Raw genomic sequence first — 14940 nt, forward strand, 5'->3', positions numbered from 1 at the left:
TTCTCCAGATGACTGCTATCAGTTATGCCAGATTCAATTTTTTCCCCAAACTTAGATGTCACTCTGATGTGGGTAGTTTAGGAATGTACTCTGGTGGAAGAGCAATTACATAGTGGGTATATTTGTGTCTTTTCAGGTCTAAGCCTTTTATCCCTCCCTTCTGCTAGACTCAGAATGGGACAGATTTTCCTGAGGCACATTGGCTGCATAGTAGAGATCTGTCTACACAAAAAAAAAGTTAGCATGATTTACTAAGAAAAAGTGGAGTTAAAATTTTTAAGACCCAAAATGCATATTAACGTCATTAAATTTTCAAGGTTTTTTTTATAGTGACTACAAGTAGATTGGAAAGTACTTCAGGGAAGATACCAATTAGACTGGAAACTACTTCTAGGATTGTGTTTGCATGTTGGATTATGTAATGGATAAAGAATCAAGTCTGGAGATCTTTATTTTGTCAACTGGTTTATAATTACTAACCACAAGATGTATGATAAATGATACATCTCCTAGTATTTCTCTAGTTATGTTTTACTTTCTTTAAAAAATGGATAATTTACCTAGTCCTTAAATAGTCATTTACAAAATTATTTTAACACGGGTCTTAGGGGAAAAAAAAGGCTTTTTCAAAATAGTATGTCTTCTGGATTATTCTTGTTTTATATAATAGTAATGCCTGTTTATTTGTCTTTTGTTACAGGATTTATTTATACATGTGGTGGAACTTTAAAAGGACTTAATGGCACTATAGAAAGCCCTGGTTTTCCATATGGATATCCAAATGGTGCAAACTGTACATGGGTAATAATAGCAGAAGAACGAAATAGAATACAAATTGTTTTTCAGTCATTTGCTCTAGAAGAAGAATATGACTACTTATCCTTATATGATGGACATCCTCATCCTACAAACTTTAGGACAAGGTTAGTGTATTTTGAATGGGAAAATGGAAGGAAATACTTAATGGGTAAAAGTAGTTTATTTTACAAAGAATGCTTAACATTTTGGTGCAATTATAATAGTCACATTTGCCATCTAATTTTTATTCATTTGAAAATATATCCTTCCATGAACAAATTAGCTCTGTATCTCTGGACTCATAATACTAGTATATTGATTTTATCTTTCCAAAAAGTGAATTAAATTGAATTGTACCTCTTTAGAATGGTTAAAAATATTTTCTTTTAATTCTTACCTTAGAACTTCATCCTTTATGGGCATACTTTTAGTAAAATGAAAGAATACCATATAATGTGTCTTTCAGGGGTATGTACTCAATTTTAATATACAGCAATATACAAAATACTTAAAAATCAATACTGATATGACACCAGAATACATTAGTTTTAGATAATGTATATGGTTTGTAAAGTCTAAATATCTGAAAAGTAGACCCTTTTTTTTATCACCAACTGGGACATTCACATTTCTATCCAAACAAATGAAATTATTTATTTTTAAGCTAGTTGATAAAACAAATATGAAAATTAGCTGGCATCCTGACTGTTATCTAAGTGGTTTTTCAGAATTTCTTTTTAGCAAATAGGATATGTAAACACATGAGTATTTTTGTTGTCTTAACAAAACTCCTTTTAAACATGAATCAACTCACTTCAACCAACAAATTGAAAATGCCAGATACTCCGTATTTCCCTTAGATCTAAATTTTAACTAATGCGTGCACACTTTTCCTTATACTGTTTTTTAAATTCTAATTCAAAATACTCTAAGAGATAATCTGTAAAATTAAAGACCCTTACATGCTTGACTATGTTTGAGTTATGATTCTGTGATTCTGTTACTTTTTCTAACAGTTGTTACTGTGTACTTGCCTTCCTGAACTATAGGAATCAGATCATCAACATTGTTTCTATACTTTCATTAGTCTTTCATATTCTTTTACATTGATTTTTCCCATTTGAAATAAAAATTTGATATATGTTATCATCCACTTTTAGTAAGAAAACATATAATATAGTGGGGAAAATGCTGGACCAGGTAAGATTTGCATTACAGTGTTAGAGTTGTTGCTCACTGTTTGAGCAATCCACACCAACTGTTTGTGTTTAAACTGGAAGATGGTAATAATAATAATAAAAAAAAAGTGTCCATCTCACCATACTCTTTTGAATATTTCATGAGATAATGTGTATAAGACTGCTGCATGAATATAAAATCCTTTTAGTATACATTTGAACTGTTTCCTGTCAGAGTGATAGCTAAAAATAGCTGAGTTGTTTCCAACCACATGTCTGTGCAAAACAAAGGTCATTAGATTGATTACAGGTGAGGTTTTATTTCTCTTTTTTTTTTGTTTGTTTGGGGTTTTTATTTGTTTGTTTGTTTTTTGCTCTACATTTATTTACTAAGGATTTCTAAATTTGTTTCCTTCCTCCTTTTACACTGTTAAACTCTTTCAATATCCATACATTTCAAAGATACATAATATGGTAGTTATGTTGACAGTGTTATTTTATCATCATTGCCAATATCATTACAAGCTCCATGTCTTTTGTTAATGATATAGCACTAAGTCAAAATAGAAAACACAGCTCTTGCATCAGCATGTGTGCTGCCTGCAATAGTAGTGGGGTGTAGGGGTGTGGGTGTGTGCAGGGGATTGTGGGCATCTGCTTTAACCTGTACACATCCAACTAGTTTACAAACCATAAAAGGAAAAGGAATATACTTCTTAGACTTTTAAGTTAGGTAAATTGATAATATACAAAAGTAAAAATACAAAGACTTCTGAATATATTCTTTACATCAGCAACGTATGCTATATAATCGGTATAAATGTGAAAAAGAAAAAGCTCTCTAAATGTTATTTGGTAATTTCTATCCATTCACTGATAGTATAGTTTGTACAATGATCTATTCTCTCAAGATCCTCTTAAAAATGAGAAAAATACATTTTTACATTACCCTCATTCTTTTTTCTTAAACAATTATAGCCTCTGAGAAGTTAAAAGACAGATGGGGACAATAAAGTTATTGTTCTCATTCTTTCTTTCCTAATCTGTAAATGGGGGATAATCATATATAATTTAAAAAGATTTTGTGAGTATTACAATGTAATGAAAGCTCAATAAAGCAAATCTTAAGAATTTATTAAGTTGATTCCCCTGTACCAGACACTATGCTAAGTATCCTGTATTCGTTATATTTAGTGTCTCCCCTGTTCAAACAATGTGAAAAGATTTCTATTATTATCATCATCATTTTACAAGTTGGAAAATGAAGCTTCCATCACTTGCCCAAGGTTAACATTGTTAAAAGTAGCTAGGGGCAGCCTCATCACTTCAACTCAGACTGGTCTGAGTTCAGAGCTTAAGCAAGTAACAAATAAATTACAAATAAATTTCATACATGTATCCATGGTTTATATTTTGATTTGTAAATTAAAGCCTATTTATTATTAGCAATACTAGGTAAAATTTAATGAATAAGACAAAAACAAATGTTTTTAGAACTGTATAGTAGAACACATAAAGATATAAACAAAAGATAAATTATAAGTTTATTCTTGGCATTTGTTTTATGGACTCAATTCTAAAATGGTCTCTATAGCATTTTGCTCACTGTGTATGTATAATGCAACTATTGGTCTTTATGCATGAAGAAATATGGTTGCTAGTATTATAGAACAGATTTTAATGAGCAAGAAAGGGGAAAAAATTCCAATGTGTAACCTACAGCCCCTTCCAGACTTTTTATATAGTCTGTTGTTTGATTAGAAGTCTAAACTGCTCCTGGCAGTTTGATTCATTTTTGTGTCTGTCTCTTTGACACAGTTTTCTTGCTTTTTCTTTCTCTTACATCCTCATTTAACACATGTCCTATGGTTATGGCTGCTGTTCTCTCTCTTTCAGATATTGATACTCATATTTTGTTACATTTCCATGAGCACCAATTTTTTTTAATGACTTGTTATAACTGTAATAATGCAAAAAAGATGATTAGTAAGTCTTATCATTCTCACTTATATAAGAGGTATACTGGGTTTGGTAACCGCAATTTCATATTTTTAAACTATTCTCTATAACTCCAATTATGATGATCCTACTTGTTTTCCTGTTTTTTATTTATTAAATAAAACTTGATATCTGTGCCTGATTTTGATACTTAACAGCAAAGCACCATTAGAGATTTCCTTTATGGTTGGTTATACCTTTAACTTAGAACAAATTTGGTCTCCTTGATGCAAAAAGAGGAATTGTAAGCTTTGTTTATTTTTATGCTAATATTGTATTTTCTCAGTAAGAAAGTTATTAAAAAAGGTAAAAAGCAAAAAAAAATCACTCAATCTCATGAAGCAACAGACATTTGTATATTTAGAATCATACTATATATGCATTTTTTCCAGATTTAATCTCCTTGCATATCTATGTGTGTGTGTATGTGTGTGTGTGTGTGTGTGTGTGCACGCCAGGTGACACAGGTGACTAGTTTATAAATATCAAATTTATTGGATATTTATAATACTATAATTCATTTAATTATTCTATTATAAAATACTTATGTTATCCTTTCATAATTAATTCAGATAACAGCTTCATGTCACCACCCCTAGGTGAAAAATATTCTGGAAAAAGAGCATTTCATTCCAACCTCAGTTATGGAAAGTGGCATGGAGAAGGCTGACAATCAGTCAAATGGCAGAATATATCACAGCATCAAAATATTTTACTCACAAACTTAATTTTACTGTTAAAAGCAAAGTTAGATTTTAAGAATGTTTAATTTTCTAAATAAATTATTTCTAAACTTGTAATTGAAAAAGAAGAGGTATGTAATTTAAGAAGATAAAGTTTCTGTTGTCTCTATTACTATACTCTGACTATGATCTTTCTTCTGATAACTTTCCCCTCTTTTTTCAATTACAACTTTAGAAATAATTTGTTTATATTTGATATTTATTTATGTATAAATGTACCATAAATTTCCATGGAATATCTTTTTCCATCCTTTCACTTTGAGCCTAAGTATGTCCTTAAAACTGAGAGAGAAAAATTACAAATGTACTGTATTGCAAATAGTAGCAAAATTAGTAATGTGTTGATATAAGTTTAATGAGTATTATACAGAACTTAAATGATAAAAAAATATAATCTAGTGCTGAAGGCATAAAGTTGGAAAATGGAGATTCACACCATATTCATGGATAAAATAACTAAATTTTGTAATGCTCTTATTCTTTGAAATAAAACACAGTATCATCCAAACTCCTAATGCATTCTGGGTTACTTGAAAAAAAGACAGCAAAAGAGAATGTGACAATGAATGTATGTATGCTCATGTATAACTGAAAAATTGTGCTCTGCACTGGAATTTGACACAACATTGTAAAATGACTATAACTCAATAAAAAATGTTTAAAAAAATTTAAAAAATTAAAAAATACAATAGTTTATCAAACTATCACATGAAAATAAAGTGGGAAATATTTAAATACAAGAATAACATGTAATAAAATTAATTAGAATATGTTATTGGCTAATAGAAGAGTAGAAGACATTTGGAACAAACTATAAATTCAGATAAATAGAAGATTAAATCACAGAAGATATTAAGAGAAGTATTTCCTATCATAAAACATTATAAAAAATGTAAAGAAAGATTATAATATATGGTTCCATGAATAAAAACGTTTTCTATGATCAAAATATACATCAAACAAAAATATTTAAAGAATTATCAGAGGAAATTATTTGCAAAGTATATAAGATAATGTGCTTAAAGTAAGTAACTTATGGAAATTAATGAGAATTATAATCATATAAATAGAAACATACAAAAGTGTGAACAGTGAGTTCACAAAAGAAAAAACATTAAAATACTAATATACAATAAGAAACTAGTATAAATAAATCTTTCTAGCTCTCAGAAAAAGTAAATGAAAGTAACTATGTAATATTTTTCAAACTAAAAAATTTTCTAAAACCTAAACAATTGTAAACACTGTTGGTGAAGCTATTTTGGTATTTTCCACATGACGAGTGGGAACAGCAGTCTGTGTATGATTTCTGAAGGATAACCATATCAGGTATCAAAAGAATTTACCATAAATAAAACTTACTAAATATCCTCCTCTCCAAATTAGATACAGACCTTCTTTGCTGTTTTGTTTAAAGTAGCAATATCATGAATGTTTAGAGATTGACTAATAACCAATGTAGAAAATCCAGCAATTAGAAAATAAGCCTTATAGGAATAATTTATGGGTGGGAAAGGATTCACGATATAATTCTGGCTAGAAAAAAATAGACTGCAAAATAGTATGTATAATAATATAAGATAGTTTGAGCATATTGTGTTTGTACATCTGTGTGTATTTGTGAACTAAAGGATTTAGTACAAAATGGCTACTGTGGTTATCTTACAGTATTGGGATTATGAGGATTTATTTTCCTTTTTTGCTAGTCTTTGATTTCTAATATTTTTATCTTTAATATCCAGTGGCATTACAAAAAAATATATTCTGGTTCCTTTATATGTCTTCTAAATTTCAAGATTATTTTCCCACTGTAAATCATTTAATATTTAGAGTTTAACTTTCAAACTGGAAGAGATGAATATTATTATAAAAATAAACATTGGCTAATCCTACTTTTAATAATTTAGACCTTTGAATGAATCAAAACCATATCGTATCATGAAACTTTAGTTTTGATTTTCAAATACACAATCTAAGTTTACATACTAAAATAACAGTGAAAAAGTACTTTTTAATGTTAAAAATATTACATTTAAATAATTATGTGTATGTCAAAATATTTAATTTTCCTGAACAATTATTTCTTTTATTGTCCAGATAACGGCCCCAAATCAGTAGAAGCGAACTTTAAGTATACATATTTATGTATATACATCTTGCTCTTAATGTTGACTAAAGGAGAAAACACTGAATTATATTTTGATGTAGAGAACAACTTTACCACAAAAATTATTAGAAAATAGCTAAATGACCTGTTAGGTCATAGAAACAAATGGCCATAGGGAATAATTTGTGGCAGTGCACTCTACTGATTTAACTCTACTCTCAAGTACCTGTCTCCAAGTCTATGAGAAAGGATTGGCTGAGAGTGATACATCCCAATCCAATTTACTGTCTCTAAAGACTTCTCTCTTCAGAGTTACAAACAGTGTTTGTATCTTGATTATTCTTTTGTATAATAAAATGTCTGGGAAATGCAGATTTTCTATTGCTTGACTCACTGGCATAGATGGTTCATGTGTGTGTGTGCGTGTACATGTGGTAAATGTATATGTGATATTAACAACTGTGTAATTCAATAAAGAGAAGTAATACCAGGTTTTTCTCATTTACCTATAATATTAATGAGATCCAAAAGCAACATGGATTCTGCTTATTGTTAATTCAACCATGACCTTGGTAATACCCTTGTACAGAAAAATACAGACTTCAGAAAACACAGTAATAGAGGACAGAAATGGATTTTTTTATGGACAAGCTTGAAAAAGTTGCTATTATGGTTAGTACTCTCCTCCCCCCAATTTTAATTTACATAAGACTTATCACATTGCCATAGGGCATGTAAGTCCATTAGAAAAAATGCCAATTAAAATTTTGATGCACCTTAGGCAGTTAATGGCTCTTCTCCTTAGATACCATTCTTCACTTTGGAGCATTCAGATTAATAATTGGATAAATCTCAAGGACAGACAGGATTTCTAGAACTTTCTGTCAATATAAAAGGCTCTTTCAACTCTGAGTAAGGCAAGGATTCAAGAGTGTACACAGTCATTTGTTGTTTGTACCAGGCATGTCGCCAAAAAGAATTGAGGTGGCTTTTAGTAAAGAAACAGACTAAATTACGCCATGAAACAGGGGGTTAAAACATAAAACAAAAGATGTCAACATCAAATTTAAACATTTAAAAATTAAACATATAATCTATGGATTATAATCATTCAATCTTTTATGGCAAATCTGTGAAAAGTTTACTTCTCTTAGCCTGTTTTCAGTAAAACAGCACTGATATTCTAAAAGCAAACTGTGTTATCACTAACTAGCAGTATTTCTTGTGCAAGTCACTCACTCTCCACAATCATTTTTCATCTGTAAAATGGCATAATCAAAATGACTGCTTGATTATCTCACAGAGAGCAACTTGATATTTACATAAATATAACTGTTTTTAATAACTAAAAATTTCATGAAGCAATCTAAAACTGAAAATAAAAACGTTTAGATTAGGCATCCCAGATTAACTCTTCTTGAATTCTTTTAGATTTGTTAATATATGTATTCTGAAGGAATCTATACAGATACTCTGTATCTTTTAAAAACTTAACATTTTCTGAATATACAGACTATGTCAGGCTATTTATATGCAACTCTCATAACACCACTTCAAATACTCTTCTCCAAAATCTTATTATACAGATAAGAAAATTAAATTTCAGAAGTAGCAATAACTTTTCCAAAATCACAAAATTAGTTTTCAAGAGACTGATGTTTGAATCTAAATAGGTTAGAGCACAGCTCACTGATTATATTTATTTACACTTTTAAACTATACCATTTATTGAATGATGGATTAGAAGATTTACTTTAAGCTAGACAACTATAGAATCAGATAACTTTTACTAACCATTCATTTTATAATGTTATTTTACTAAAAAAAGGTCAAGAACATTAAAGGGTATAAGATAAAAACCCATATTTATATCAAGATTTACTTTTTGAAAAAAATCCCCCTTTTGCTATTATGACATTGTTCCAAAGGCATATTTGGGTCATAAAAATGTTTGTATAAAATTAAACTATTCTTTCATAGATGTTTCAATTTGATATTCTTAAGATACCTAGAAGATATTTAGCCCTCATGGAAAAAGGATTAAATTTATCAACATAAAAAATATGTAATTAAGTGCATGGTCATGCACTTTTTAGAAATATCAAAGGCACTTTGATTATGTCCTTAAACAGTATTTTTAGAAAAACATCAGAAGTTAACTCTATGTAAATTCAAAGGTGGAATTTTAAAAATTCTTAACTTACACTGATTTTATAAAGATTATAATACTAATATGGGTCAAAAGTTGGAAAGACAAAAAAATTAATTTCAAGGATTGAAGAAACACATAATAATTTTCTAAATAATTTTCCTCACTAAATATAGATTTAAAAAAACTAGAAGTAGAAAATAGAAAGGGTGATAAATTTGTACATACACATGTACAAAATGCAAGTACTTTGCAAAATCAGCGGCAAAATCTGGTAATAAAATATCATCTTCAAATTTCTGATTAAATTAATGCAGGGTTATGCAGGGTTATGTATATTATATTTCTTTAAAATTTTACACTTTTGAGGTAATTGAAATTCAAAATAAAATTTCAGAATCTTGCCATATATGCAACATTTTGCTTGGTGGATATAAGGGCTAAAAAATGCATAGAATATGGAAATTTGCTACAGAAGCTACCAATATACTTATGGAGTTTTTTTTTTTTTTTTTTTACCTGCATGAACCAAGCAGAGTAGCCTTATTTGATTCATTTCATTCATTTAAAAAATAATGGTTTATAATTACAAAGGTCAAATTATTTTTGGATGAGATGTAATCATTGGAAAATAATACTCAACTAAACAGAACAATAATAGTAATACAACCCACAGCCACACAAGGTCTTTTGAGATACTGGTACTGTTTGATTTGTCAATTCATATTTTCACATGAATTTCCTATATTCACTTCATGCTCTTTTAAAATATATATTTTCTATGTAAAATATATATCTATGTAGCACAGTCTATGAAGCATTATACTAGCTTGAACACAAATAAGCCTATAACTTAATAAGGACAGTGACAGTGTTTGTTTCTTCCCTATCCCATCTCTGGTCTTACTCTGATTTCTCACCAGTAACAAGCATTTCTATATTATGGCCATTATTTTCTTAATTTTTTCAGAAATATAGTTTAATCATACATAAATATATCTATAAACAACATAAAGTTTAATTTTGCCTATTTGTAAGTTTTGTAAAATATGCATCATACTATCATAGTTTTTGAGACTTGCTTTTTGACTCAGTGCTTCTAAGAGTCATCCATTCTGTGGCACATTGCTGTAGTTCATCATTTCAACTAATCTTTATCCAATCTTATTCATATACAACACTTCACTTATGAATATAAGTGTATTGGTTTGTTTTCTAAAAAATAAAAGATTACATTGTTTTGCTATTACAAATAATGTGACCATGAATAAGCTTGTATATATTTTCTGGTACAGAGTGCAAGAGATTTTCCCAGATACCAGAGAACAAAGGCTGGTTCAGTGCATATGGAAGATGCAATTGTTCAAATTTACTCACATTTACATAATGCAAATTGTTTTCCCATGTAGTCACACCACTTTACAATACTACCAACAATATGTAATGAATGATTTATAATGTACAATATCTCCACATTGGGCATATCCAGCACAATATTTTTCATGGATCTTAATTTTTGCCAATTTGTAAAAAGCCATCTCATGGTATGAATTTGTATTTTTCTGATGACAATAAGCCATTCTTTAGTTTTATGTGCCACTCCTGATTGTTTGGATTTAAGGTAGGAAAAAAGGCACGAGTCAAGGAAAATTCTAGGTTTTATTATCATGAAAAATTAAAAAAAAAAACTAGTATTTTTCCAGATGAAGAAGATAGAGAATAATTATGTTGGGATGGAGGTGAAAATACAGAATTTGGTTTGGTCATGTTAATTTTTTAAAGCATATTAGGCATACAAGTAACAACGTCAAGTGAGTATTTGATACACAAACAGAGTTGAGGAGAAAGAAGCAACGTTTAGTGTTGAACAAGAGCACATTGGGACTGGGAGTGAAAATATGCCTTAGGACTGAGGTATAGAGACTACGGGGGTCAGAAAAAGCAGCAAAGGAGGAAGTAAATGGCAGAGTCCAGGGAAGTAAGAGGAAATCAAGTGAGCATGTTATCTTAGGAGTGAAGAAAGAAGGAGGAAGCTCAGTGAGCAGAGATGACACATGCTGAGGTCAAGTCTTCCCCAGATTCAGTGAGAATCAGGAATCACCCATTGGACTTAGTGACATAGAAGTCAGTTTGAAACTTTGATAAAAGTTCTTTTTTTCCCAGCAACATTGAGGGCATAAGTCAGATTGAAATGGATGGCTTCAGGAAAGAATGGGAAGAAACAAAATGGAAACAATGGTTATAGAACATTAATTGTCTATATAATAAACTTTTAATGTAAAGTTGACAAAAACAGATATAAGCCAGAGGGAAATGTGGAAATGACGGAAGTTATTTTAATTATATGCACATTTATTTATACATATTTATGTGATGGGGATAAACATGTTTCAGGCTAATAGGAATAATTCAGTAAAAAATTTTAATGATGCAGAAGAAAGAACAAACTGTTGCTAGAATGCGTTTGTAAATGAGAGGAGATAGGGTCCAGGGCACAAGGCGAGGGAGTAAACTTAAGGAGAGTGAGAATTTCATTCCTAGGAATATGCTTTCTTAAGCATTATCCTATGTGGTCACATTTGAGTTGGATGTTCAGGAGTATGTCTCTTTTGTGGTCTGCAGAGTTTCCTGATTGTTCAAGTCTGTGTTAAAGCTCACTCAAAAGTTGCTTTTTATGCTGGTTTGTGATAATTTGGCAATGCAGTTTCCACAATAATTTAGTAAGACTACAGTCTTTTTGTTTTCCTTGAGTTTCACAATCCACTAGTTATATTCAATGTTTTGTCTTTTCTAAACATAATTCTAAAATAGGTTTTATTTTTTTCCTGATCACCTTTTTTTTTCTCTCTCTCTTTAATTACTGGTGTCTTTATAACCTTGAGGCCCTTGTTCTCTACTCCTTTTTGATCTTTTTTTTACCAATTATATTTGTATACAGAAAAAGTTAGCTATTCCAGTTTTGGAATGCTGTTGTCTCTAAACTCTCTTCCCTTTGATTTCTGCAGGAAAACCAGCCAAATCTTGCTTGAACTCTTTTTCTTTGTAATATATATCTATATTGTAGTATATTTGTAAAGGCAAAAATATTGTAATATACTTCTAAAGGCAGGCAATTTTTTCACACATAATTTTCTGGGTTTTTAAGCCATTTTCTCTAGAATTAAAAACTAAATAGGCTCATGATAAGCCCTCAAAGTCATTTGGGAAAAATCCTTTACCAAATGCTGTGCCACTGCCTAAAATAGATGTTTACATTTCTATCATGTGATATCTATTTCCTCAACACCCTCTGCTGACTGCTAAGCCAATGGCACACATTTTACACTTTTGTTATGGCAGTGTAACACTTAAATAGCTACTCCACAAATATTTTACAAATAAGCAGATGAGTAGCCAAAAAAAGGATAGAAAATTATTCTAGTTTTAACACTAGGTTAATTATAAAAATAACTATAGTATGTTCTAGATTAAAAATAACAAGATGTCACCAGAAGGTCATTTGAATTCTTTTCAAATGACACACTATTTTTCTGGTTCTGATAGACTGACAATATATCAATTACTATGCATTCAGTAAGGAAACAGTTAGTAAATGTTCTTTTCACTTCTATCTGCCTTTAACAAGCTGAGTATAAATAGCAAGCTATAGACATAACATTTTGATATAGGCATTGTGTGCAGACAGCTCCTCCAGGGGGATCTCCCCTTTTTACCGTCCTTTTGCTCCTGAGTACCTGCTGTTTACTTTCTTCTCTATAATGCTCATCTATAACCAGACCTTGAGTTCAACGTTATGAATTTTTCATCTCTGCTCTCTCTCTTCGATTTTACCTAGCGTGTAACCCAGTCCTCTAGGCTTTCCTCCATTAGTACCTCCTCATGCTTTGTCCACATCTCCACAGAGGGGCTGACATAGACAAAGATTTCAGCTAATCTCTTGATATTTTCTTCCTTTATTCTGAGATAAGAGAATGTTAAAATAGTAAGATATTGCATTAGATGATATGTACGTACTATGCTCTTGATTAATTCATAGTAGAGGCTTAATATAATGTTTGCTGATTGAAAATTTAAAAGTAGCTTTTGTTATGAAACATTCATTCTGTAGGTATATTTCTTCTTGGTTAATTTTTAAGTCAATAATGAAAATAAAATTTTGAAAATGATCATGTAAGTTTATATTTGAAGAGTTCTTAAACATAAAATAAAAGTACTTAAGTAATTTAACCTAAATGAGGCTTTTTCTAGGTTAAAAACACACTGATATAATAATAGGATTATTAGGATTATTACCAAGAACGAATAAAAATCATGGGGAAATACTTTCATATAAACCTAAGTTCTCATTTCTTAATGTTTCTTTGTGTTCTTTTCATCATGCCTTTCCTTACCACATATAAAAATATAAAAACTAAATTTTCATTACCGTATCAATCTAATTTTTGTACTCTCTAATTCATCTTACTATTTTCTATTAGTTCATGCAGCTAATATGTTACTCAGCATTGGCTCAAGACCCAGTGATTAAAAATATTCATCTCTGTATATATCAACCAATTTTATTTTGTTCCATATTGCCTCTTCTGATTACTGTCACATCAAAATTACTGTGTGTTATAATGAAAGCTAAAAGTTGACATTTCTCTACAAAATTTAGGAAAAGCTAAAATTTGGTAGTCAATCAAGCGCATGTTACAAAAAACATTAACATTATGAAAAAAATCTATAGTTGTTTAAAAATAATATAGTTATTTCCAAGAATGTATAAAACTTGAATATAAAAACACAATATAATCTGTTCTTGATCTTGAATAGGTATGAAGTCTTTGTGGTTAGAGGAAGCTGTATTTGCCTTTTTATCTCTGATATGAAGTGTAATATTAACATGATGTTAATATTCAATAATATTTGCCTGATGAGTAGGTCAGAGATAACTATTAGTTTGGATGCAATAATAGTTTAATTTCAACTTCTCCAGATTAAATTTAATCTTTTCTTGGGATGAATTATTAAAGTGATACATCTTTTTCATCTGATTTACTGATGCTTCAAACTGTTAAGTAAATTTTTCACATTTAAATTCTCATAGTTAACTTTGATATGCTCTTTGAACTAATTCTAACATGCAATCCCAGAGTGTGTCATATAAATACGTCTGATAAGAATAAGAACAATATATACAATTATGAGTAGATAATTAAAAAAATAAACTACTGGGACAAAATGTTATTTCAAAACAACTATACCATTGATACTGGTAAGAAATCAGTCAGTAGTACCATTTTTGTAGTCAGTAAAAAGCATATCACCTATATTGACATATATGCAACCATGCATCTTTGATATTAACATCTGTGTGTGCATATATTTCATATACAATTCCATACCTGTATGCCTAAATATACATCATATTTGATTATGGATTTTTTAAATTTGAAAACTTAAAAAATAATGCCAGGTATTAATTAGGTTCAGTCCAATGAAGCTGGCATCTTCCTTACAAAGATCTTTTCCTTTTAGTTAAAATTTTTTCTCTGCAAGCACTATTTTCCAGTTTAATAATCCAGATTGGCTAATACTCATTCAAATGATATTTTCCCCTCATACCTATACTTTATTAATAAAGTATTTCTTCTACTTCACGTCCAATTCACATCCTCCTGTACTGCTAGGAAAATCACTAAATGCACCCTTTCTTACTTTGACTTTTTCTTTTTTACTCTGGTGTCTATTTTCACTTGTAGCCTGTATTTTTAAAGACATTTTATAGAAGTATACATAGGAAAAGAAGCTAAATTACATTCTGAGTTTGGTAAATTATGTTACATTATGATCAGGAAACAACATTGTCTCCTTCCAATCACTGCCTCTTGATTCCTTTTCTCAGGGTAACTACTCTCCTAACAAGAGATATTGATTTTACTTGTTTTTTAAAGGAAAGACACAGTGGGTGATCTTTGCCTATGG

General features: G+C 29.9%; 1 protein-coding gene across 1 annotated transcript in view; it reads left to right on the top strand.

The window, feature by feature from the left end:
- CSMD3 (CUB and Sushi multiple domains 3) overlaps window positions 1–14940 on the top strand; it is a 1010791-nt gene that overhangs the window by 125017 nt on the left and 870834 nt on the right. Inside the window, exon 2 of the mRNA XM_064476888.1 lies at window positions 701–923. Coding sequence (XP_064332958.1) covers window positions 701–923 — 223 coding nt within the window. The remainder of the gene's footprint in view (window positions 1–700; window positions 924–14940) is intronic.

The sequence above is a fragment of the Camelus dromedarius genome, chromosome 20 (genome assembly GCF_036321535.1).
Source record: "Camelus dromedarius isolate mCamDro1 chromosome 20, mCamDro1.pat, whole genome shotgun sequence".
Taxonomy (NCBI): Eukaryota; Metazoa; Chordata; class Mammalia; order Artiodactyla; family Camelidae; genus Camelus; species Camelus dromedarius.